The sequence below is a fragment of the Panicum virgatum genome, chromosome 2N (genome assembly GCF_016808335.1).
Source record: "Panicum virgatum strain AP13 chromosome 2N, P.virgatum_v5, whole genome shotgun sequence".
Classification (NCBI taxonomy): domain Eukaryota; kingdom Viridiplantae; phylum Streptophyta; class Magnoliopsida; order Poales; family Poaceae; genus Panicum; species Panicum virgatum.
The window spans coordinates 52,893,903-52,920,755 of NC_053146.1; the positions used below are offsets into that span (position 1 = coordinate 52,893,903).

The following is a 26,853-nucleotide window of genomic DNA, read 5'->3' on the forward strand; positions in this document are numbered from 1 at the left end:
AGACCCTGTGGAGACCCTTGGGTTGGGATACCCTGTGGAGACCAAGTGCGCAGCGAGTCACTCTCAGTTCTTCTCAATATAATCAAGGAGATAGACGTTCCCCTAGCAGATCAACCTCAGAGCTGCCGCCAGAATTTCTCTCAGAGAATGGTTATCCACCTTCCTCAGAGAATGGTTATCCGCCTTCCGGCAGGACGCATCCATTTCTGTGATCGATGACTATTCAGCCAAAAGTTGAAAAAGAACTGCAGGTTCAGCTTCAGGCTGTTATATATCATCTTATGTACTCTATGTAACTTGTTGTTGGTGTTGTTTTATCTGGTACCCTGTTCGCTGTTGAATGTGCAAGTACTGTATGGATACCGTGCTGGTTTAGAGTCATGATAGATCGTTCCGGTTGCTCCCGATATTATCTTGGAACCAGACTGCTAAAACTCAATGCCTCAATGGTGCTGTGGGGGGCACCGTGTAGTGTTGTAACTTGTAAGGTCTGTTGTTTGTGGATTTGTGGTCGCTGAGGCCATGGGCTAAGACTTTAACTCCTTAAAATATGTTGTGTTATCACTCCTTCCAACCTCATTTTTTTAGGCAATGGCGCTGTTGATTTTGAATCATCTTATGCCGCTGAAATGCTGCGTTTGTTTGGCCATATTTACATGAGAATGGTCGACGCTGTGATTTGGTGCTTATGACGGGTTTAATGTGATCAGTGATTGTGGTCGAATCGGTACGAAAAGCTACTTGAACTTCCCATTATAGGGTAAAAACAGGATGATGCAACTGTTTAAGGAAAGAGCGATGCTACAGTACTCCGGTTAGTTCGAATGAATCACAACAGTCAATTTTTTAGATACAACAACAACATAGCTTTTTTCCCAAGCAAGTTGAGGTAGGGTAGAGATGAAACCCGAAAGAAATAAGTTCAACGTTCAGGCACATTGATAGCTAGTCTCCAAGCGCTCCTATCCAAAGCTATCTCTTTAGAAATATTCCAATCCTTAAGGTCTCTCTTAACCGACTCATCCCACGTCAGTTTAGGTCTACCTCTACCCCTCTTTACATTATCGACCCGCTCGAGAACCCCATTACGCACCGGCGTCTCAGGAGGCCTTTGTTGGACATGTCCAAACCATCTCAGCCGATGCTGGGTAAGTTTCTCCTCAATTGGTGCCACCCCGACCCTATCCCGAATAACTTTGTTCCGGATTCTATCCCTCCTTGTGTGCCCACAAAACCACTGCAACATCCGCATCTCTGCTACACTCAGTTGCTGGACATGTCGCCTTTTTGTAGGCCAACATTCAGCACCGTATAACATCGCCGGGCGAATTGCTGTCCTAAAGAATTTGACTTTTAGCTTTTGTGGCACCCTCTTATCACAAAGGATGCCAGAAGCTTACCGCCATTTCAACCAGCCAACTGAAATTCTATGCCTAACATCTTCATCAATGTCGCCATGCTTTTGTAGCACCGATCCTAAATACCGAAAAGTATCCTTCTGGACCACCACACAACAGTCAATTTTTTAGATAAACGAAATAATTAAATAATCAACTTCTATTTCTTTCTAAAGCAAGGTATGTTTCCACCTAGATTTTTAGTTTTGTCTGTCTTGTTTTATTGATAAGTATGCAAAATGCGACAATATAGATCAAACTCCAAATCTTTGTATCTGTCATTTAAATTTAAGTCCATATGCAAACCTAGCAGGGAAATCTGTAGTTTCTTACAGCAACACAATGCATCTTCATTTTTGTGTACATCACCCAGGGAAACATGCACCAAACCCTGGCACCCTGCCATCCTTAAACCCTAAGAAAAATGTCGAGAGTACTCAAAGATCAACTTATTCAATTCATCCCACATTTGTCCAACATATAAAGGACTGTATGCCACCCAACTACCCCGTGCTTACACGTGCTAAATTCTTTCCACCTAGAGGGTGCTCATCAATAGTAACTCCCCTGTCACTGGAGTGTGCTGATCACTGGGAGTAAGCTCCGTCAGGCAGAGCCACCGGCCTGAGCTCATCACCCCGGAGGAAGCTGGAGTACCACTTCGCCGAGTGCCTCTGATACCTTGTCCTTTCCGTCGAGTTGAAGTCGACACCGTAGACACCGAACCGGAGGCGGTAGCCGAATAGGTACTCGAACACGTCCAGGAATGACCACACGAAGTAACCCTGCACGTTTGATCCGTTCCTGTGCGCAAAAGAGAGCGATAAAGATTTCAGAGCAAATTCGGCATCGATTTAAGATAGTTTCATGCTCTATCATATCAGTTTCAGAAGGCTTCCTGACCGTCAGTTGCATAATTGAATGATAATTGCTGTATCAGTACCTGATGGAATGAAGTGTGGCTTCGATGTAATCCTGCAGGAACTGTGACCTGAACTCGTCGTCGTAAGTGTTGGCGCCAGATGGGTCAGGCTGGCCAGCAGCTCCTGGTGGCCAGGACGAGTGTTACATATGAGTACAATGAAACATTAACCATTTCATAGAGAAGTATTTCAAGGTATCACTGTGCCCAAGTTACCATTTTCATGGATCATCACGGCAGGGTTCTTGTATTTCACTTGGAGATGCTTCAGCATTTTCTTCAGAGCCCAGGGGGTGGACGCATTAAAATCGTTCGTCAGCCCGAATGGGAATTGGTTATTTGACTTCAGGAATGGCACTGCAAAAATGAACTAGGCTATGCATTCTTCTCATTGTATTCTGAATCATGATAAAAAAAAATCAAGGTCCTAAGATTCATACTGTCGTATGCCACAGCCGCATCAAACATGTAATCTCTCAGTTTCTGGTCCAGTCGGCTAAGATCAGCTTTCACGTAGACGGCAATGTAGTGGTTAAATCCGACAAAATCAAAAGATCCCGTCACTCTTTTCCTCTCTTCATCGGTGAAGGACGGTAGCCTGGACCCTACATTCTTCCTCATCACAGGAGGGTAGTCTCCATACACCATAGGATGCATGAACCTGTATTATGATGATTATGAACACATGTTTACATGTTGTGACATAAGATAGTTGCTTGCACGAAAGTTGAGATTCAGAGAGGACCTAACCATCCAATGTGGAAGTCATTCATCCTTGCAGCTGCTGCTATGTCATCAGGAGTTTCCGTTGCAGGCTCATACCACCAACCAAGCAAAGTTAGTCCAATTCGTCCTCCTTGCTCAGCCTGAACAGAGGGGAACAAAACAAAATATCATGTCTGCAAAAATGCTTCATCCTAAAATAATGGCAGTTCTGCTATAAAAGGATATGGCAATAGCTCAAACCTGGTACTTCTCTCTATACAGGGACACTGCCGAGGCATGTGCAAGCAGAAGGTGGTGTGCTACTATGTATGGCTCTGTGGTGGAGTTGCCTTCCTCACAAGCAAAGCCAAATGGGTATGAGCATCGCCGTGGCGGGTTGATTCCTTGGTCGTATCCGCCAATTGGTTCAATGTTAGGCTCATTGACAGTGCTCCAGTACTTCACTCTGTCGCCAAAGTTCTTAAAGCACACATCTGCATACGCCGTGAAGTCCTCTCTGCACCAAAGTGACATAACCCAAAAGCTAATGTTACCTCATTTCTCATAGGTGTGGCTGCAGTAAGGTTAGAGTTAGTAGGAGGCAATGAGAAAGTACATGAATCTAGGACTAAGCAATCCGTTGTACTCATCTTGAAGAGCCTGAGGAAAATCGAAATGATAGATCGTTACATGAGGCTGTATTCCTACATAAACAGAGAAAATTGCATCATATATTGCACAATTAGATAATTTAATTAATAATAGATCAGATCGGTAAAAGTAGCAAAGATAAATACCGTAACTAAGGAGTTCATCTATTAGATTGTTGTAGTACTCCAGTCCCTTCGGATTGACAGCTCCCCGACCATCTAAATAGGGGTTACAATGGAACAAATTCTTAGCAACCAAACTAGGCAGGCCATAGGCCTAGTTGAATTTTTGAAAAAGGCATCACACAAAGGAAATAAATAGGCCAAAATGTCTGAATCAAACTTTCTAATATATATAGAGGTTCAGTGGCTTTATTAATACTGTATGTAAGGCAAGCCTTACCAGGAATAAGTCGAGGCCAGGCAATTGACATCCTGTATGCATCGACACCCATCTCATGCAAAAGTTCTACATCTTCCTGTCGTCAAACGTAAAAAACCCATGTCTGTTAGTTCTGAGGCTTTTCCATCTGAATTTTTTTCTTTTTGGAAGCACTTTATTTGCTTGACTACTTACCTTGTACTTGTGGTACTGGTCTGCAGTTACATCACCTGTCGCATTGTCAATAGAATAGCCTGTGAAATTTCAGCAAGATCTTGTTAGAATAAAGAAGCCAAAGTAAATAATAGATTCTGAATCAGTGACCACCAAAGATCAAACTAACCTCCATGGGTGAATGTGTCCCAGATGCTAGGCTTCCTTCCATCCTCTGCAACTGCACCTTCAACCTGCACTAATCAGGCGACCAGCTCAGTGAACATAAATTAGTTTTTTAAGTGAAATAAAAATAGGTTATTAGACATTTGTATGAGTTGACAAATAGTTATTAGACATTTTGTATAAGTTAACAAGTGATTTTTGCTGTACTCACTCCAACTACTCTTCCAACCAGGACACTTCTATATACTCTACTGTTATAAAATTGATAGTTTCCCCTCAGAACAGTGCCATACTACTAAAAACATGATCAGTTTAAAAAATCTTTATTTAACCCAAAATAGTGACCGGTGAGGAGTGGGAACCGTAACCCAGTGAAACTCTTCCAGCATCAGAATTCCAGGCCATCTACGCCGAAGTCTTCAGTGGCGTGACTTTGGCTCTATTTAGATCTTTATCCGTAAACCCCGTAAACGCAAAAAAACCATCACATCGAATATTTCGACATATGCATGGAGTACTAAATGAAGTCTATTTACAAAACTTTTTGTATAGATGGGCTGTAAATCGCGAGACGAATCTAATGAGCCTACTTAATCCATGATTTGCAACTTTGATACTACAGTAACTATCCGTTAATTACTGATTAATCATGGATTAATTAGCATCATTAGATTCGTCTCGCGATTTACAACTCATCTGTGCAAAAAGTTTTGTAAATAGACTTCATTTAGTACTTCAAATTAGCAAGATTCCAACACAAAAAATTTTTGCCCTCGAACTAAACACGACCTTAATTGCAGGTTACACACAACAAAACTACCATGCTGAAATAGCAGCCACAAGACTAACCAGCAATCCAATGGCATCTAGCTGAAAAGAGGAAAGCAAAACGGGAAGACGACAATATAACTTGTTGAAGTCCATTCGCAGCCAAATGGGCACGCCAAAACATGGGTATGGCAATTTTTTCTACCAAAACCTTAGCAAGTTTAGAATAGTACTTGGTCAGGTGTTTTTTTCCTTCAATTAAACAAGCGCCAAAATTTAGACTTGCCCATATTTTGATATGCTCATATTTTAACATGCAACTAAGCAGACCCTATATGTTGTAGCTTCTCATTAAACTCTAGCGCCCTAGTGGAAGAGCGGCAACCCCCAACAGCTGTGGCCTGTGCCCATTGTTTCTTGTGGCCTTGTGGGACCACGGCTCTGGACCTCTGGTGGTGACCTCTGAGGCTCTGAGGCTCTGACCTGCTAGATGACAAGAGACAAGCAGAGTACGGGTTCTACCCCCGATCAGAGTGCAGCAACTGAATCTACGCTTCTAGAAGGAGCACGGCCGGGCTCTTCTTGTTTCACAAGGAGCCAGCGCTGCGATCGGAGTAAGTTTGTTAATTAAGGCCCCGTTTAGTTTGAAAAAAGTTTGTACAGTATCTGTCACATCAAATTTTTGGACACATACATGAAGCATTAAATATAATTGAAAAAATAACTAATTACACAGTTTAACTGATTAGCATGAGATGAAACACGCATAGATGAAAAAGTTTAATTACCGGCGGCTGCTTTGCTCGATGAAAACGAAGCGCGGTATAAACTAGTTTATATGTTGTTCGATATAACACGCATAGATGATTCGGACATCAAATTTCTAAGCATACATAGATGTAATGGATTAGTATTGTGTGAAAACATTGCAGGTTGAAGCAGAAACGAAGAATAAGATTGAAGTTTAGCCCTCTAGTTTTCTTTTTTTGTTCTTTAGTTTTTTTATTTTATGAAATCTTTCATTTGAGATTTAGAGTCTAATAACTTTTATAACTCAAGAGTCTGGTCTCTCTTTTGGCTGTAGACACTCTCGAGTGTTTAAGACTGGGACTTTCCTTTATTAAAAAACTAGTTTAGAAAACAAATCGTCAGGGCTCAAATCAGCGCCCTACTCCAGGTCCACCACATGAGTGGAAATCAAGAGAGAGAGGGGGGGGGGGGACAGGGGTCGAAAGGTCTCCAGGACAATTCTCCATGTAACCTCACGATTTTCAGGTTCCATGATGTTTTCTCTTTACAGGGTATTTTCTGTGACAACTGAAAGGTTCCTTCAGTTCGGACGGAGGCAGCGACCGGATTACTTGGCATGGCGGCATTCCAACGAAGACAGTGACTGGATGACGTCGTAGTGGTAGAAAAGGAGGAAAAGTGTGGTCCTGATCGAAGGAGATACCAGGAAAAGAAAGGCACGCAGACGCAGGGTTTTTTCCCCCCTGAAATTTGAACACGAAAGCAGAATTCCGGCTTGGAGATTTGTCCGGGGTTGGGGCTAGTTTGCCGTGCATTCGAAATACCCGGGCATGAAACTTTTTAAATTTTACGACGCACGGAAGTATTTTTGATACGGCGCTGGGTCTCTACTTGGATTGATAGCCTCATCCCAGGATTGGGTGGCGGCTAACAAGCGACGGATCAAACAGTTAGCACAAGCACCCATCCGCCATGGACACCGGAGGCTATGGCATGCAGGAAGCTTGCGGCTTGCGCTTGCGCAGCGTACCTGGTAGGCGGAGGAGCCGACGCCGAAGACGAACCCCGGGGGGAAGTCGGCCCGGGTGAGCGCCTCCGCGAGCGCGGCCGGCAGGACGAGGAGGTGGAGGAGGAGAGCAGCGCCGCCGAGCGCCTTCCCCATCGTGCCCAGTTGAGCCAAAGTCCAAGCGCGCGCCGCCGGCCGCGCGGGGCGGACGGTTTTATACGCGGCGTCGGCCTGGGGCCGGGGGCCGGCCGTCCTCGGTGGGCGCGTCTATATATCGCTTCATGCGATTTTATACGATCGCATCGCAGAAAGGATCTTGCGGGCGCGGGTGCAGCTGAAGTTTGCGGCCTGGCCCGGCCCATTAATAGATCTGTCATTTGTTTAAATTGATTCTAAATAAAAAATTTTCAATAAATAGAATTCTTATTCATTTCGAGTCTCTTTCGAAACAATTCGAATGTCTCCGAAACATTCAGATTTGTTTTGGAACAAATTTCAAATAGTTTTGTTTGCAATAAAAAGTTTCCCATAAATATAATTCCGAAACATTTCAAATTTGTTTCGAAACATTTCAAATTTGTTTCGAAACATTCAGATTTGTTTTGGAATGATTTTCAAATATTTTTTGAAACATTTCGAATGTTCAGAATGTTTGAAACAATTGAAATTTGTTTGGAAACAGTTCAAATTATTCCAAACCACTTTAGAATGTTCCCGATGTTTGAAACTTTTTAAATTTGTTTGGAAATAGTAGAATTTGTTCTGAGACATCCAATTTTGTTTGGTTGTTTCAGAATGTTTGAAACATTTCTAATTTATTTGGAATAGTTGTAATTGTTCCGAAACATTCAGATTTATTTTGGAAATATTTCAAATTGTTCTGAGATATTCAGGCAAAACTATCTATTTTGTTTGGTTGTTCTGGAACATTTTAGAATGTTTGGAATGTTCGAAATATTTCAAATTTGTTTGGAACAGTTCTAATTGTTCTGAGATATTCATATTTGTTTGGAAAACAGTTCAAATTGTTCCGAGATATTCAAATTATTTCGAAACACTTTAGAATGCTCCAAATGTTTGAAACTTGTTAATTTGTTTGGAAACAGTAGAAGTTGTTCCGAGACTGTAAGGATCACCGGGGTGTCCGACCCTAGAGGGGGAGGGGGTGAATAGGGTCGCTAATCGCTTTTCTATCCTAGGGCTCAATCTAATTGCATAAGATAAACCTAACACGTCCTACACAAGCTAGTTATGACTAAGGTTTATCTATGCTACCCTCTACTTACCCCAAAAGACTTGCAACCTATAGCCAATCCTAATCAAACTAACTAGGAAAGTAAAGGAAGCATGAAAGAGTAAATGCGGAAACGTAATGCGGTAAGTAAAGCGGTAAGGGAGAGGATATGCAAACTCCCGAGTAGACACGGTCATGTAACGTGGTTCGGCACAAACGCCTACGTCAACGGGACACCGAGGCTCTTCCGATCACCGTCTTGCACTACGCCACCAAGGCGATGCCGGCAAGCAAAGGCAAGTGCGCACAAGACACCGAGTCTAGTGCACCGCCACCGTCTCTCTCGGTCACCCGGCCGAAATCCACTACGGAGCTTCTCCACCAAGGAGGGGGCCTCCTCTTCCCCCGCACAAAGTGTCGTTGCCACTCCACATCAAGACGGAGGGTCACACGACGGATCACAAGTTGCTTGCCACAGCAAGACTTCTCTCAAGGGAGCTCTCGCAAGAACTAATCCCTAAACAAGCACTAAGCACTCTCACAAGTGTGCTTAAGCCTATATGATGTACAATGAAGCTCTATGGTGGTTGGAGATGTTCTTGGGTGTGTTTGGGATGTTCAGCAACTCCAGCACACATCAAATGGACGGGGTGAGGCATATATATAGGCCACCAAGTCTTGTAGCCGTTGCTCCAACGGTCAGCTGAAAATCTGCTACCACCGGAAGAACCGATGCCTCTTGGCAGGGTAGCGTCGGTTCATCCGGTCACTCACAACATGAAGTAGCCGTTGAAGTCCTGACAGCTGACGCAGAGACCACCGGTTGAACCGATGCAATGCACCGATGCCTCACCGGTTCAACCGGTGCTGAAAGAATCTTCTCCTGGATGCTGACGTCATTACACCGGTGGTATGCACCGATGCACCGTCGGTTGAACCGGTGCTGAAGAAACTTCTTCTGGTCACTTGACATCGTCTCTGGTACAAAGGACGGCCATTGCACCGATGCCCTATTTTGGACCGTCGGTTCAACCGGTGCCTATAGGCTGACTTGGCTTCGATTCCCTTCTGCACCAAAGTATCAAGGCTTCGGTTCTTCCGACTACCATCGGATGCTCCGATGCCCTGGCGTCGGTTCTTCCGGTGCTCCTGAATCGAAGAGCTTTCAGGGCGCTGCCCTGAGACCCGCGAGGGGCGGCTCCCCCTCGACCCCCGTCCGCTAACCGGGTAGCGGAACCCCCGTAGGGGCAGTCCATCGGGCCTTGCTACGCCTATCTTCTCTTTCTCTTTGTCATCACTTGAACCTAAAAGCCTGAGAATGATCATCTTAACAATCATATTAGTCCAAGTGTTGTGTTGTCATTCGATCACCAAAATCACTCGAAATGGCATCAATGGTGCCATGTTCGTTACAGAGACATTCAGTTTTGTTTAATTGTTCCGGAATATTTTAGAATGTTCGGAATGTTTGAAACATTTCGAATTTGTTTGGATCAGTTCTAATTGTTCCGAGACATTCAGATTGTTTGGAAAACAGTTCAATTTGTTCCAAGATATTCAGGCAAAACTATATGTTTTGTTCGGTTGTTCTGGAACATTTTAGAATGTTCGGAATGTTTGGAACATTTCGAATTTGTTTGGAATAGTTCTATTTGTTCCGAGATATTTAGATTTGTTTGGAAACAGTTCAAATTGTTCTGGGATATTCAAAGTGTTTTTGTTTCCACGGAAGTTCCAAAAAAATGTTCCCAATAAATATTCCGAGGGATATTCATCATAAGAGGGATAGGTGTAAAGATAAAACAAGGTACGGCAAAAACAAAATTAACTGTTCTAAGGACAAAGAAAAATGTTTTAGAACAAAAAAGAAAGTTGTTTATTTTTTTCAAATGTAAGCAAGTGTGATCTAGTTTCGAAGATCTCAACATAAGGATCACTATAATGTAGTCAAAATTAAATTTGGACAATCGATTTGCGAAATAGAGATTTTTTTAGTCTGAACGTATGCATAGAACGCAATCCAGGTATATCCGCTCCACTGGGAACTTTCTGCGATGCTCCAGCACCCACTCACACGCGCGATGAATAACCTTTCCCTCCTCGGTGGCGAATTGGCCGGTTCCCATGCGGACGTCGTCGCTGACGTACGTCCGAGGCGCGCGACGGCCACTGTGGCTGACCGCGACACGGCCCCGCGCGTCGGAGGGAAGCGACACGTGGGGACGCCGGGCGTCGCCGTCCCTCCGGCCTCGTGCCCTCTCTTTCGTGCGCGCCACCGATCGACCCATGCGTACGTGATGCGTTCGGCCGGCTCGGGCTCGGGCTCGGGCCCGCCCCGTGTGCGGTGCCGGCATTGGGCTTCGGCGCGGCGCGGCCTGCCGTCACGCGTCCCCTCTGCTCTGCAGGTTACTACCGCCTGCCGGCCACACGCTCATTTCCGCCGCAAAATCTTCCAGCGCCTGCAATACTTGATCGTGATCGATTCCTCTGGATATGATGGCCCTGTGTGATTTAGTAGCACAAACTATTGTAAACAACTTTGACCATTAAATAAGAGTATTAAATAAAAGCAGATTATGAAGCTAAATTCATAACTCCTGCACTACTTCGCGAGACGAATCTAATGAGGTATTTGACCGTATGATTAGAGAATGATTAATATAGTATTACTGTAGCAAATCATGGTGAAACTCGACTCATTAAATTCGTCTCTAAAAATTACACTCATGTGTGAAAAAGTTTTACAGATAAATTTTATTTAGTACTCTGTGTATACAAGATTACTTTAGTAGCGCTACTCAACCACGAGGCATGGAGTGCATCGTCCAGCGCGTTCCTGTCCAGTGCACACTGCGCAATGATTGTGTTCTTCGAGAGAGAGAGAGAGATGCTACTCAACTCGAATCGGCAACCATGTTCGGCTGCCGTGCTCTCCTTTTCAGATCGGGACTTCGCTCGTTTCATCCAGCTTGCTTGCGTCTAGAAAGACGGAGCACAAGTTTTCGCCGCTCAGATCCGCTACGCCTACCACGACGAGAATGCGCTGTCGCGTCGGTCTAGCTGCCTGTTTTTCCAACTAGGACACGTATGGATCAAGTGGTCGACGACAAAAATTCGTGACTTCACCGGTCTCTACCCTACTGCTCCGCAGCGATCCAATCTGAAATCCCGATCCACGCAAAGTCGCGAGCAGAAAAAAAGCAGTTTCATTCGACCGACGTGCACTGCTGCGGCTTTAATTTATTTGCAGCTCATACTTGCTGAGGCCGTGTTTAGATGTTTTGAAAAAAAATTTGCGATGGAATCTTACTAATTTAAATTACTAAATAAAGTTTATTTACAAAACTTTTTGCACAGACGGATTGTAAATCGCGAGACGAATCTAATGATGCTAATTAATCTATGATTAATTAATAATTAGCGGATGATTACTATAACATCATTGTTGCAAATTATGGATTAAATAGGCTCATTAGATTCGTCTCGCGATTCACAGCCCATCCATGCAAAAAGTTTTGTAAATAGATTTTATTTAGTACTTCATGCATGTGTCGAAACATTCGATATGATTTTTTTTGTGTTTACGGGTTTATAGGGTGGGACTAAACGCCTGAGGATTCGCACACGAAAAGTTAGTACAGTTCCAACCCCGCGGGGTAGCACCTGCCACGTCATCATCAGACGTGGTGCGTGCCTACACGAACCTTTTATTCTCGACTCGACTCGCGACTCGCGAGTGACCTCCGTCCTGCCCTTTCTATCTTTGATGTTCGCTTTTCGATCACGCGGCGACGTGCGGCCTGGCGGGCGGCGGCGGGCGGAGCTCGCCGCCGCGGAGGAAGCCGGCGTACCAGCGCGCGGAGCTCCGCGGGTACCGCGTGCGCGCCGCGGCGGCCATGTCCACGCCGCACAGCCCGAAGCGCAGCTCGTAGGCGAAGAGGAACTCGAACACGTCCAGGAACGACCACACGAAGTAGCCCCGCGCGTCCGACCCGTTCCTGCACGCACCGCCACGATTGAGTTCTCCCCCTCCCTCTTCTTCTTCAGAAAAAAAGAAGAAGAAAAAGAATGGGGCAATGGAGAGCACGTCTGAACTCGCACGCACCGTATGGACTGGTAGAGCACCTCCAGGTAGCTCTGCAGGAACTCGGACCTGAACTCGTCGTCGAACTCGATCGCGCCCGGCGTGCCGTCGGGGGCGTCTCCTACCCCTGAACCACCGTGCACCAACGCCAACAGCCCGTACAGTCACTCAGTCAGTCAGTCGCATACAGTCATGCATACTGCAAGATCGGCAGCAGCAGTTCTGGGAGGTGTTCTTGCGCCTACCATTTTCATGGATGACGACGGGAGGGTTGCCGTACTTCACCTTCAGGTGCTCCAGCAGCTTCCCCAGCGCCCATGGGGGGGACTCGATGCGGCCCTGCACGTCAGTATCAGTGTCAGTGTCAAGAAATCTGTTACAAAGTGGTGTGCTACATCTGCTGGAAACTTTCTGTACACCGACTCCTTGGCATGTACTACCTCCGTGATGGTCTGGAGTGGATCTGCATCAGGAGAGCACAAAATGGTTAGGTTCGGCTACGCAGTGCAGCAACTTTCTATTCGTCAGACTAAGAACCAACAGGGACTGTTGCTACGCTGAGACTACATGTGCGCATGAATCGGACAGGGGTTCAGGGCTCGTTACTCTGGACGGCCGCATCAACGTAGTAGTCCCGGGACCTCTGGCCGGAATCCTCCTCCTCCTCCCCGGACGACCGGACTCGTAGGATGAGGTAGTGGTTGAAGCCGACGAAGTCGAAGGACCCGCGCACCGCCGCCGACTCCTCCGCGGACAGACGCGGCAGCCGGCCGCCCACCCTGCTCCTCATCACCGGCGGGTAGTCCCCGTACACCAACGGGTGCATGAACCTGTTTCACTTCCACATGGTGGTGGTGGTGAATTTCTGCTGTGGTGCTGTAACTGTAAGTCTGCAACGAACTGCAAGCTAGCTGCCCGGTGCTAGCAGAATCAGATAACAGAGTTTCAGCGCTACGGACCATCCGAGGTGAAAGTCGTTCATCCTCGACGCAGCGGCTGCATCCTGCGACGTGTTGGTGGCAGGCTCGTGCCACCAGCCCAGGAGCGTGATCCCTATCCGGCCTCCTTGGATCGGCTGTGCAACAGTCAGTTCAATGTTCAGGTATCATTCGTTTATTCAGCAATTCTTGGCATGTGTTCCAGACAGTGAAAGCGTGTGTGAAGAGAGAGATACCTCGTACTTGCTCCTGTACAAGGACACTGCAGAGACGTGTGCAAGGAGGAGGTGGTGCGCGGCGATGTACGGCTCCGTCGAGGAGTTGCCGCCGGTGCAGTTCTCGCCGAAGGGATAGGAGCAGCGCCGCGGCGGCTGTGAGCCAATGTCGTAGCCGCCGATGGGCTCTATGTTGGGCTCGTTGACGGTGACCCAGTGCTTCACCCTGTCCCCGAAGTTCTTGAAGCAGACTTCTGCAAATGCAGTGTAGTCTTCTCTGCAACACATGTTAGAAGCAACTTTCAGCTCAATCATGATCTATTGATCTGATGGCCAGATTTGTTTCAGGAGGTCTGAACGGTTTTTTTTTTCTGAAAACGAGACCTGAAGATTGCCTTACATGAATCTGGGGCTGAGGAGTCCGCCGTATTCATCCTGAAGGACCTGAGGAAGATCAAAATGGTAGATGGTGACATGAGGCTCAATCCCTACAAACATGATAGGAAACGGAGCCGGATTAGTCAGAACAGGCAGAAAAGCAAATTGATTTTTACAGGAAAAGAAGGGGACAGAACAGAAAGTAAATGTTGGGGGGTCATTACTTCAGTTTTACGACAGAAGTGTTGCAGTGCGTTGCCATAACTAATAACTTTATAAAAGAGCAAACATATACCGTGCAGTATCAGGTCATCTATGAGATTGTTGTAGTATTCCAAAGCTTTTGGGTTGATCTCTCCTCTTCCATCTACACCATGTGGTATCAGTAAGGAATATATTTAGTACTTCACTTTTTGGAAAATAACATTACTACTCTGTTTGTATTTACCAGGAATAAGCCTGGGCCAAGCAATTGAGAATCTGTAGGCGTCTAAACCCATCACATGCATAAGCTTTACGTCTTCCTGATATCGAATCCGAGTCGAAACATTGGTAAATCAAAGATTGCAATATAACTGAACTTTTTACTGAAGACGCACGATACAAACCTTGTAGTGGTGATACTGATCTGCTGAAACATCTGCAGTGGATCCGTCGTACGAATAACCTATCAATTACACACAAAATTCAAAACCTTCAAGCTTGAGCATGATTTGAAGCGCAACACAAAGCTTGCAATCCTTCAAAGTATATTAGCAGTTATGTAAAGCAATTAAATCATCTGGAACGATCAAGTACCTTCATGGGTGAAGGTGTCCCAAATACTTGGTGCCCTTCCATCCTCTGCAGCTGCCCCTTCCACCTAATATGTTCAAAATTTAGCTCTTCAGCACAAACTTACCGGAAGTGAATTTTTTTTATAGGACTACTTGACCCATTCTACATGAAAATGATAGGTACTCTTGGAATTATAGGGGCTGCTTAGTTAATAGCCAAATGTTGACATACCAGGGTTCAGCCAAATGTGACCAAGTTTCATGTGACTCATAACTGTACTGATGATGGTAATATTATTTTTCTGCCATCACTAGAAATGTTTGGTAATGTTCTTTAGTGGTAGCCAATTTACAGCGTCAGTTTAGATGACACGGTCTTAGTCGACTCCAAACAAGAATTCGGTAGGCTATGCAGCATAAAAAAAATGTAAGTTATAATAAAAAAGGATGGGGACTCCCTACTCCGTGACTTTTTTTAATATCTTATCTCCGTAGGTTGTCAATTTCATATCGTTAAATTTTTCGTTTTGAAATTCCATGACAATGATATCCTCCACGTATGTTAATTTTTCCTTCAGAAAATCTCAAAACTCCCCATTGAATATTCCCCTAGCATCGCAAATTCAGGGAGCAGAACAGCATCGCGAACGTCCACGGATCCGACGGAGTTCGCCTTCACGTTTGCAGAATTGGAGCCTGAACACAACGGCGGTACCTGGAAAGCCGATGACCCGGCGCCGAAGACGAACCCCTCGGGGAAGTCGCGCCGGGTGATCGCGTTGGCGCTCCTCGGCACGACGCCGGCGGTGATGACGGCGAGCAAGAAGAAGAGCAGCCGCGGCTTCCGGTGCGCTCGGCTTCGTCGGAGCACGGAGAAGCTGCTGAGCGGTGGTGCCATGCCTCTGCTCTGCGGAGAGCAAGCGGCCGGCTCGCTGCTCCCGGCCCGTCGCGCGGTGGTGGTGACTGGTGAGCGAGCGGGTGGGTCCGTGGGTGAGGACTTCACTTGTGCTATTCACTGACGTGATTCCATGGATCCTTTGGTCGCTGCCAATTCTCCGCCGCGTCGCTGTCGTTTCGCTGATGAGGACCGCGCGAGCAAAGCGGTCGCTGAATCTCTCGGGAAGCCGGGAAGCTCAGCAAACGAACAAAGCGGTCGCTGCTTCACGGCGGTCATGAACGACGTCGGCGGAGGCTGCCGTGCGGGCCGGAACAGCTAGGCCCAACTTCTGATACATAGGCCTGGGCCCAGTGCGGGCCAGCGTCTAAAATTGGGGGAGACTCGATGCCGCCCTGCACATGTCAGCGTCAGTGTAATCTCACAAAAAAAAATTGTCACCATCAGTGTCACCTAGGGGTGCACAAGGGTATGCACCGCTCCTCGTTAGTTCAAAAAATTGTATTAGTTTTTTTAATATTTAAACAACTAATACAATTTTTTGAACTAAAAAGAAACAATGGATACTTTAAGAGGCACTCATTTGCACTTTTAGTGTCAGTTTCACGATAAAGAAATCTAGTGCCAACAAGTTGGTGAGAAACACTTAGAAAGGATCCTTTGTACCTACGAATTTACTTGATCTATTTTCTACTTTGGTATCTAGCTATTCCTGATACCCGAACACTCTGACACTATCTCCGGAGACTCCGAACCTCAAGTCCGGAGTATCCGAACATATACCCAAAGTATCCGGGCATCTTGAGATCCTCTCAATGAAACTATGTACTGCCAGCTGCTGGTTTCTGTTGTAGTTATGTTTGCGTCGTCAAGTTTCTCGCCAACGCATGAAGCCTGAGAGCTGTACTTGCCTCCCTATCAAGAACATTCACGAACTCAAAAGTGATTCAAGTATCAAGAGTCTAACTAGATTCAAGTCAGCATGTTAAGAGTTTAAGCAGAGTAGCATATTTAAGTCAGCATGCCTATCAAACTGAGAAATTAAGTTCCAGTAGTGAAAGGTCAGCTAAGCCCCAGCCACTCTCATCTAACATCTTCACTCTAAAGCGAAACAATGCTCAGATAATTAAGTAATCTCAAACCTAACAGTACTATTACCTGTCTACTTTGATTCATGTATTACTTACACATATAGCATCAAAAAAAGTGACATCCCAAAGGTTTTGAGTATACCTGCGGATGATTGGTCCAATTCTGTAACAGTCGTGTTGTTCTTCACATATAAGAGTTATGTCCAAAAGTTCCTAGTCCTTTCAGTACAAGAACTCAACATAGTAGTTGTTGTTTTCTGCGTCCTTGTGAGCTAAGCCCGCCAAAGTTTCTTCTTCTTTATACATTATGTTACATGCATTTACATAATAAAAGAAATTATAACCAATGGAATTGAGGTTTGTTGAATGAAGCAAGTCAAACTTCTACATACTTCTCCACAATTCAAGGATAAGCTATTTTTTCATGGAGTTCTCTAGAATATCTGAATAAAATAAATCAAAGATATTTCTAGGACTAAATATTTTCATGAAAAAAGTGTAGAATTTAGATCAAGGGCTATGATTTTGCCACATGTCAATAATCTAATGGCCTTATAACCCTATAAATAGAGACCCCCTCCCTTGACATGCCATCCATCCAAGAGCATGATAGATGAGAGCAAGGTAGATAGCTAGGTGAGCATGAGAGGGTGAGTGCTAGGTAGCCACTAAAGAGTGTCTTAATCTCTTTATTTTTTTTCACAATATCTCTGGATGTAATCCCATAGAGAGGAAAAAGGGGTGTGTAATTCTATTGTGTTGTAATAAAGCAAGTATTTTGTAAGTGTTAGTCTCCCAGTTTCTAAGTACTTAGTGTACAAGTTGTGATCTATCGTAGGTTGGCTCTGTCACCCGGGATCACATAAGGGCTTCATCGAAGGAAGGCTCTGCCTCCCGGAAGCCAGCTTCATATATTGGTAGGCTCTGCCACCCGGAAGCGAGAAAGCGGATCTGCCGTCGAATGGACCTTATACAATAAGTAGCTAGAAATTGAAAAGGCTAACCGACTCTACAATGAGTTGGTGTGTCTTAGATGTAGGTTCTCAAATTAGTGGGTATTTGGGCCACCTTATTCCCAACAAGGTTTCTTATTAAGATTATATTTCCTGAAAACTCATGACTGTAGTAAATATTTTTAAACTAGAGGTTTGGGATATTAACATTGCCTTTAACTTTGCACATGATTTGTCCTTTTCCAGCAAAATTAAACCTCTTACACTCACTCAGTTCCAATTTTCGGCCAGCAAGGTTTTTTCATTTGTACTATGCTGTGGAGCACCCAAATCCAGCGCCCAGCCATCCTACAAAACAAATAAATAAATCATAATACATAATTATGAAGACTTTATCCTTTCTACAAAAGGTTTATGAAGACTGTAGGTAAAATTGAAAATCTAACCTCTGCTTCATTGTATTTGTCTTTGTCTTCAGCATCTGAAACAGCTCTTGCACTTTTGTTTCTGTCTAATACCGAGTCATTGACGAGCCTTTGAAATAGGGTCAAGAACCCCCCTCCCGACAATGTGAATGATATTGTGTGGCAAATGGATGGTGCACTTCCCGTTAACAACATGTTCGTGATACCGGTGGTGGACCTAGATTTTAAAAATTAAGTGTACATTATCTTTAAAAATATTTCTTATACTTAACCATATTTCTAAATGAAAGACATTATATCTAGTTTGAAACATACATTATTTTACAAGATAAAATCATTACTTAAATATACATTCCATTCTTCTTTAGGCCATATCTTCTCAAAAGCAAATAATAAAGATTTCAAATATGTTGTGTATGGTTGTCTAGTACTTTATTTATAGAATATGTTAGTTGTTACCCAGCTAGGACATAAATATCTATCGGTGTGATATTTTACTCCACTATATAATTTGATGTGTTGCATGGCATATTTTCTTCTACTTAGGTAGAATAAGAATTTTTTAGCAGGAACAATTTATTATAATCCTAATAAATATGCATGTGCGTGCTGTGAAGTATTTATTAACCTTATCGGTTTAATATCATCACAATACAATTAAATTTCACATGGCAACATCTTGTTCAAAATCCTTTCAAATAAAGTTTTGACCTCAAGCACTTCTTAACACTTTCATACATGCCACACATCCCTTTCTTCAAAAATTCTCTCTATCCTTCACAATGATGGCTGTCGCGACCTTGACTTTAGCAATGACTCAGAACCGCTGAAATTTAAATAAAATGAGTCTAAGGATTAGAATGTAAAAATGTTGACTTAAGCAAATTAAATGAACAAGGAAATGATAACCGGGCAGCGGGCCCAAACAGCTTTGGTGTCGCGACCTTGACTTTAGTAATGACTCAGAACCGCTCAAATGTAAATAATATGAGTCTAAGGATTAGAATATAAAAATGTTGACTTAAGCAAATTAAGTGAACAAGGGAGCCGAAACAGCTTTGGTTTAAGTCTGCCACCGCATTTCGGTCTATCAGCCGAGGGTTGGCAGGGGGTCCCTATCTATCTTGTGGAAGATAAATAAGTCATTCATCTTTAAAGCCCATGAGGCCCAAATTAGATTCAACATTATCTAAAAAATATTTCAACATTTTGACATAATGGATTCAACATCTCTTATAAACTATTTCAACATTTGGATATAATAGATTCAATATTTATTAAACCTATGTCAACATTTTTTTTGAGGGGGGCGGGGGCTTCTCTCCGGACTCCGATGGCGGCGGCAGCGCTCCCCGCGGCAGCCAGGCGCGGCGGAGAGGCGGCCGGCGGGCGGCCGCGAGGGCGCAACGGCGGCGGCGGTGTAGGGGAGGTCCGCGGGCGGCGCGGAGCGCCGGGAGCAGGGGCGGTGGCGGCCAGGGCCGCGGGCGGCGCGGAGCATGGCCGCGGCGGCGGTGCAGGGGAGGGCCGCGGGCGGCGCGGAGCACCGGGAGCAAGCGGCGGCGAGCGGAGCCGCCGGGAGCAGAGGTGGCGGCGGTGCACGGGGCAGGGGAAGGAGGAGGAGGCCGGGCCAGGGGCGCGGCGGCACACGGCCGTCGGAGCCGCGGGGCGGCGGCGCACGGCCGCGGGACAGCCCCCGGCGATAGGTGGCGGCGGGCAGTGGGAGGGAAGAGGGAGAAAGAAGAAGGAGGTGGGGATTAGAGTTTAGGTGGGATCCAAGGGTTGCAGTTGATTTGCACGAATCTCAAACACTGGAAGATGATTAGAAAAAAAACTTCCGGAAGATATATAGGTTCCACGGGGTTGGAGCGCGACCACTCCGAGTTGGGCCGCCGATCAGCCCACTGCAGCCCGAGACCGGGAGCGCGGGGGTGAGCAGGCTGGCCACGATGGACTGCCTGCCAGGCCCGGCTCCGCTCAGTTCGCACCGGCCTGTATATCAGACCGTTTGGGAGGGGAGTCGGAACCCTAACCGCTCAGCCCACAGCCGTTGGTGTGCTCCCTCCACCGTCACTGCATGCTGATCCGCCGGCGACGCCGCAGTTATAACCATGCGCTGCCTAGATCGGTCGTGTGCCGACCGTAAGATTTTAGAGAGCAATGCATGTCTTTGATATTCTCTATACAACCCCTTGCGGAGGAGAAGATATGACATGATATGTCTTAGATATCTTCCTAAACAAAAATCCCTATGGGGAAAAATAGAAGATACGACATATATGTTCTTGTATTGATATTGTCCCATTAAAAACTTCTATATGAGAAGTCTCAAGGGAAAACTCATAAAATGAAAAGAGTGCAATGATACTTAACCGTTTATAATTATGAGGAGACTCCCCCTGAATTTTGCGAATTACAAAATAATCAGATACCAATTTGATGAACACTTTGCAACTGTGAAATATGGTAGGGACTTTGTAAATAAATTAGCAAATTAATCGCAGATTTAATTTGCAAGATTTTTGTTTCTTGAATGTATTATAATACATGAAGATAGACCATTTTATGAGAAATAGTATAATATTGCTTTATTGTAACCTATTTGCATTCAAGAAATACAAGTAACCTTATCTTGATAGACAAAATCAATGATGTAATGGGGAATCACAATTAATCACCAATGAAATCTTACATGCACATGTTAGATTCGGAATGATATGCAGGAATATCTATTAGAGTCTATGACAACTCTTATGAGCAATCACCGTGTTCGGCAGGCTGGAGTTGGAGTGGTGTGAGAGAAAAATACTATTACCTGGCTGGTGGCTGGAGGCTGGAGCTGGAGTGGTGTGAGAGAAAAATACTGTAGTGCTGGAGGGCTGGAGACCAGCCGAACACGATGAATATCAGTATGTGATACACATTAATGGGGAACAGTTGAGCTGTATCATCATATCCCACTATGGCCATTCTCAACTCATCCAGTCCCGGTCTGGCCAGGCTCGTAAGCACCACACCTTTGTTTGGTTCACGTTGTCACACATCCATACCAATAAGAGAAGCTGGTTGGTTTGCCTGAGTACATGAGCTGGTCTCGCATCGGTGCTCTCTGTTCGTAGCTCCTGTGCGCATACAACTTGCATGCGCCCAGCTAGGCTCCCGAGAAACGCTCGATTTGAACTTCTCTCGCGAGCCTGACTAGAAGGCAGGCTCCACTATATCACTTGGGCCAAACTCTACCCTTGACCAGGTATCCAAACATAGGGACCCTGCATCCCGGGAGCCTGGTTCCCTCTTATGTAGGAACCAAACGGATCCTAACATTTTATAATATCCATCGAGATACGAACGAGCGGTTTAGATGCACTGTGTAATTTTTTTGAAAAAGAATCTTTTCACATTTGAAGTATAAATATAAACTAATTATAGAACTCGTCTGTAAAGTATGAGATAAATTTATTAAGACTAATTAATTTATCATTAGCATATGTTTACTGTAGTAATTTAGTGTCTAATCATGATCTAATTAGTCTCATTAGATTCGTATGGTAATTTACAAGTAAACTATACAATTATTTTTTATTTCATCTAAATTTATACTTTATACATATGCCCGCACACATTCGATATGATAATTTTGCACATATTGGATATGATAATTTTGAAATTTGCATCTAAACCGGCCGTTAGATTTCCAAGCAGTCTCGAATTGGAAGGGGACAGCCCGATGTGATGTCATCCGACCAATAGGAGGCGCCCCAACACCGGATCTCCAGGCCCACTTGCCGTAACCTTTCTAAAGTCCTTCCTGACAATCATTAAATTAGAAGACAAGTGCCACTCCAGACGGAAATCAGGTCGCAATTAGAATAACTAAAAGTCTATGTACTTAACCGAAAATAAGTTCCCGATGCATATAAATCCAGGAACCAACCCTCAAGATTTCGAAAATTCGATCACCAACTCCCCCTTTCCCTCCCCACTCCGTCCGCTGCTGCTGCTACTGCTCCTCTGGAAGCATCGATCTCTCTCTCGACCCATGGCGAAGGCAAGGGCACACGCGTCGAAGCGAACCACCCATCACCTCCTACTCGCGGTTTCCCTCTCTGTTTCCGTTCTCCTCCCGCTGCTCTTGCCGGCGGCGGCAACCGCCGCGGTGGCGGTGGTGGAGGGGGATGGGGAGATCAAGTCGGCGCTGGGGGCCGGGAGGCAGTGGGCGACCGGGAAGGACGAGGTGAATCTGGTTGCGGAAAGGGATACTGCTGGAGGCGGTTTGGTGGAGGAGGACGAGTTCGCTGGTGGCTTCGGCTCCCTCGATAGCATGCTGCAGTGGGCGATTGGTACGGGAATCCCAAACCCCCTAAATTCTGCTGTACGATCTTTCGATTTTCTTTGGGAATTTAAAGTTTTACATGAAAAGGGCGGGCCAGTGGATAATTGATGTTGCATTTGTGTTGTAGAGTTTGGTTGGGTTTGAGCATATAAAGACAACTCTGTATTTTGCTGAATGTTTCTGGTCTTTGTGGGGCAGGAAATTCTGATCCGGAGAAGCTGAAAGAGGAGGCAGCTGATGTGCAGAAATTGTCTGCAGATGAGCTGCTGAAGCGGCGTCAGGAGATCAAGGTAATAAATGCTGCTTCACTGCGTCAGTATTCTGACTTCTGTTAATTTATTATCAGCTTTGTAGTGTGATATTCCATCATCCTATTTATTTTGTAGTTATTTGTATTACTTGGGTTGTATACATAAAAGTTTGGTTTGATCATGATCTAGATTACTTGTGCTGTTTTGGAGCTGCTTTACTGTACAGCTCGTACATTAGCAGGTGAATTAGTACTTCAGTGCCTGGGGCTGGGGACATGCTTTTGCACTTGTTCTATCATTTGGACTTCCAGCACATTTGTGGAAAACCTTATTCCTGCAGTGCCCCAAGTTATTAGCATGTTCTTGGTATAGTTGTAGACTTCACAAGGTTTGAATTTTGCTCCACACATTTGTTTGTAACTGTTATTAGCCAAAGAAAAGATAAATCTACTGTGAGTATGTGTTCTTTCAGTAGTCAGGCATCTGGTCCTCTATTTAGTTGAAAGGCAAAGGTTAAAACATGGTTATACCTACACTGAATATATTTTCTTGCAGGAGTTGATGGAGAAGTTAAAGATGCCATCAGATGCTGACTTAATGAAAATTGCAATTGCTGACTTAAAAAACTCTTCCGTTTCTCTGGAGGATCGCCAGCGTGCATTGCAGGAACTTTTAGTTCTTGTTGAGCCCATTGACAATGCTAATGGTAAGTCTGTTCCATTTTTAGTTCATCTGTATGCTACTTACTGCTCTGCATATCAACCAAAATGTATTCTTATATCCACAGAAAACTGAGACATCTAAGTTAACACCTTTAGAGTCTAGGCTGCTGACATAATGTAGCCACTGTTTTATTACTTGTATTGGTTGTATTCCTAAAATGCTCCATGTTTGAAGTGTATGTACAGTTCACCACTTTGAAAAATACCGAAGGCATTGTTTGAAGTGCTCACTTGTGTGTCTGCAAACCTCGCAGCATAAAACTGTATAACCATGCAACTATAGCTTCCAAAGATTTCTCTTCCAGAAAAGAAAATAGCACGTGACAGCATGTGAACTCTTGTGTCCTATTTGATATTTGTTAATTTACTTTTTTCTAAGATTTTCTGAAACTCTGTTCTTGCATATGCTCAGATCTTGACAAACTTGGGGGCCTTCTTCCTGTGATTCAAGAGCTTAATAATGCAAATGAAGAAATACGGACCACCTCTGCATGGATCCTTGGTACAGCCAGTCAGAATAATGCACTTGTACAAAACCAGGTAATCGCATTCAGCATGCAAGAATGAGCATTCTGATTCCACTTTTGTGCCTTTTGTAGTCAGGGAATGTGCATCATTATTCATTATCCTGTGCATGTCTTGTAAATATATATTTTTTTCTTAGTTAGCCTTGCAGATTCTGATTTGTTTGGTTGGTTGCCAAACTTTGCCATGCCGAATGGTGAGGCACGCCATAGTTTCTTAGGCAAAGTGTGGCAACGTGCGCAGGACAAACAAAACCAGTGTTACTGTAATTTAGCCTTACAACTTAATTACATGTGCTCCAATATGATGTTTGCCCTGTGTAGCATACCATTTCATGCATGCAATTGTGAATGCTTTCCTTTTTAATATTTTAATCTGTAACGTGATCAGTGGATTTCTTATTAACAATTGTTTCCATCGTGATTCTGCTCAGAGCAGAGTTGAAGTACTTTGATCAGTTCTTTATGTTCTAGTTATGCAGTATGCCCTGATGATATGTTTAGTCGTGCTAATGGCTAATGCTGACCCCTCCACCCTTGGCTAGATCCTCGATTATGGAGCTTTGGTGAGGTTGGTGAAGATGGGCTATTCGACATCTACAGAAGAAGCTGCAAAAGCATTACATGCTATATCTGCTTTGATCAGAAACAATGTAAATGGTCAAGAGGCATTCCATTCAGAAAATGGGGGTGCAATGTTGCAGGTAACAACCTTTTTCGACTCAGAATATGGACACAGAATTGATTCACGTCTGACAACTTGGCCTGTTTCGCAGCACATATTGGGGAGCAACAGTATTGATGTTAGGCTACAGAAGAAGGCAGTGTTTTTAGTAACAGATCTGGCAGACTTTCAGCTAAATTCTGGAAACCCACAACTTCCTTTCTTAAGTGACCGCCTTTTCTTGAAGTCAATAGTTGATATGTTGTCAAATTTTGACCTAGATCTTCATGAAAAGGTATGATTGGAGCTGCCTCCAGTTCCTATTATCATGAACATGCTTGCTGTTACCATTATTTAGCAGTAAGTTAGCATTTTTCATGACAATTTTACTTGTTCATAATAATATTGCCATTTTCCCTAGAAAGAAGTTTTGTCATTTTTTGGAAGACAATAATCTTAGCGGTACATGCTTGGTTTTAGCGATGCAAAGATAAAATCTTGTCATTGAATATATCTATATGTAATTTCAGAGTTATTGCCATAGATGCATATATTACTACACTAGTACCTTCAACATTTTGGACATGTAATTTAATTTTACCAGCTTATACAGACAACTTATTTGTTAGTTTGTCATGTCATTCTCCTTCATTGAGTTTTGGCTCAAGCAGTCATGCATATCTGAAATTCAGATTTGGAAGGTCTTGGTTGCAACATGTTTCATTGTTCAGATTGGGAGTGGCTGCTACACTTCACATGAGCTTTACACTTTCTATAAAAACTAGCTCGTTGCACCTACCTAGTAAATTGATCTGATCCTTCCTGTGCAGGTCTTGTTGGCCATTAAGAGTCTACTGAAACTTTCCTCAACTGATGTGGAGGATTTTGAGTTCTATGACCTTGAGGGTGTTCTGCTCAGACTAGGGGTACAGTTGGAGGATTTGACACCAGAGGATCAAAAGGAGTTCGCTGCGGAGGTTGATGGCCTTCGAAGAGAAGTTCAGACGCTCTTCCAACAGAAGCTCAAGCAGGTACATAGTTGACCTTACCTTAGACTGAAGTCCAGCAATTCGCTAAGTTAACTTGCATTTCTTCTGCTAACGACCAGGGTAAAGCAACTGCGACATGATATTTGGAAAACCACCAGAAGATTTGCCCTTTTGGATGCAATATAATACATCATTTTTTGTGGGATGTTAATGTTACAGTTAGATGGCAGGTTTGGATGTCCTTTTCTTGCAGTATTCAGGAATGATCAGTCGTAGGGGACGGGAGGATTGCCAGGTAGTGATGTCGTGGTGTTGTAGTATACGATGCCATGATAAGTTAGGCTTTTATAGGCACGTGCTTATGACTTCATTTTGGCAAACTAATTATCATTCTCACAACATTCTGTGAGACTGTGATACGGGCACTGCAATGAAGCAATTTTTCCTTGTGCCGTTGCAGCTTCAGCTTCCTTTTGAGGCCTGTTAAATTTGATGTTGTTCATATTCATATCTTTTCCGAGCTCGTGACGAAACTAAATTGAGATCTGTGCAAATGTCTTAAAAGGAGGCGGATGATTGATTTTTGAGTTTCTGATTTACTATCTAGGTTCAGTTTGCTGTTGCACACGTACGTAATAATATTGTAGCTAGAAGTGCTGGGACAGAACAGCCACTTGGTCCTTATCGTGCTGACAAGAATTCTAGTACTCGGCGATAATGTTTCACATGTGGGACGAATATTACATGTGGAAAAAAGACCTCCACCTCCAACAGTTCCCTAAAAATTAGTTGCTAAAAATATTTTTTCTCTTTCCCTTTCTTTCCTTCATTCATCCACTTCCTTTATTTCTTGTTTCCTCTTCTGCCCCTTGCCGTCTCTTTTCCCATGGCCGCGCCCACCCAGCAGCCTCGAGCATTCAGGAGCAGCAGTGCAGAACGTGCAGCCATCCTGGACACCAGCAGATTCACCTGACGAACACCGGGCACCGGCGGCGGCTGGTGGTGCTGATTGTTGAGTAACGGATGCAGAGAGCAGAGTGGCGGCACAATTCAGAACTCCAGCACAGCTGCACAGGTCGTGTCTCCTGCTCAAGCGCTGCCGCATCCCCGCAAACTGCGGCAGAGCCCTCTCGTCCCTTGCAGATATCGCCTCGGTGACGCCAGCAGCACATCCGAGCAACGAAGCCGGGCAGCGTGCAGTGCCCGGCGGAGCTGGAGAAGGGCACGGCGGTGGGTCGTGCACTCACCTAGCGTGCGACCCGTCGCGCGTTAACCCACTCCAATGCAAAAGAGGTGGCCTGCATGGACGGGTCGGCGCTTCTTCATCAATCTCCGTGATTGGGAGTTGCGAAGGACCGGCGGGAATTTGGCACGATTTGGCATTGGTTTTGAGCGTGCATATTCTAGGACGTTTATTGGGTAGTTGTTGCAGAAAGATTTTTTTTGTGTTTGGTGGCTAAACTAA

General features: G+C 44.6%; 3 protein-coding genes across 4 annotated transcripts; 1 reads left to right on the forward strand and 2 right to left on the reverse strand.

Annotated features, from left to right (window-relative positions):
- Positions 1-1,647: 1,647 nt before the first annotated feature.
- Positions 1,648-7,107, reverse strand: LOC120661207 (beta-glucosidase 31-like). Its single transcript, XM_039939949.1, has 12 exons — positions 6,944-7,107; positions 4,400-4,463; positions 4,252-4,310; positions 4,078-4,153; positions 3,822-3,893; positions 3,641-3,728; positions 3,286-3,541; positions 3,070-3,185; positions 2,760-2,980; positions 2,536-2,676; positions 2,341-2,443; positions 1,648-2,201 (listed from the first exon to the last, which is right to left on the reverse strand). Exons 1-12 carry the CDS (start codon positions 7,073-7,075, stop codon positions 1,985-1,987), a joined length of 1,545 nt encoding a protein of 514 aa, XP_039795883.1. The 5' UTR covers positions 7,076-7,107; the 3' UTR covers positions 1,648-1,984.
- A 4,612-nt stretch (positions 7,108-11,719) lies between these two features.
- LOC120661208 (beta-glucosidase 32-like) lies at positions 11,720-15,623 on the reverse strand. The gene is made up of 13 exons (XM_039939950.1): positions 15,260-15,623; positions 14,567-14,630; positions 14,377-14,435; positions 14,217-14,292; positions 14,064-14,135; positions 13,791-13,878; positions 13,412-13,667; positions 13,197-13,312; positions 12,844-13,067; positions 12,678-12,700; positions 12,483-12,576; positions 12,259-12,364; positions 11,720-12,151 (listed from the first exon to the last, which is right to left on the reverse strand). Exons 1-13 carry the CDS (start codon positions 15,440-15,442, stop codon positions 11,935-11,937), a joined length of 1,578 nt encoding a protein of 525 aa, XP_039795884.1. The 5' UTR covers positions 15,443-15,623; the 3' UTR covers positions 11,720-11,934.
- Positions 15,624-21,839: 6,216 nt separating this feature from the next.
- On the forward strand, positions 21,840-25,930 carry LOC120661209 (hsp70 nucleotide exchange factor FES1-like). Of its 2 annotated transcripts, XR_005669823.1 has the most exons (9): positions 21,840-22,245; positions 22,437-22,528; positions 23,045-23,195; positions 23,624-23,751; positions 24,281-24,439; positions 24,512-24,694; positions 25,230-25,430; positions 25,508-25,652; positions 25,778-25,930. XR_005669823.1 is itself a non-coding variant. In XM_039939951.1 (8 exons), the coding sequence occupies exons 1-8, from the start codon at positions 21,945-21,947 to the stop codon at positions 25,526-25,528; spliced, it is 1,236 nt and encodes a 411-aa protein (XP_039795885.1). In that variant the 5' UTR covers positions 21,840-21,944; the 3' UTR covers positions 25,529-25,926. The 2 variants fall into 2 exon arrangements, 1 of the variants encoding a protein (XP_039795885.1); XM_039939951.1 differs by having other exon boundaries at positions 25,508-25,926.
- The last annotated feature ends 923 nt before the right edge of the window (positions 25,931-26,853 follow it).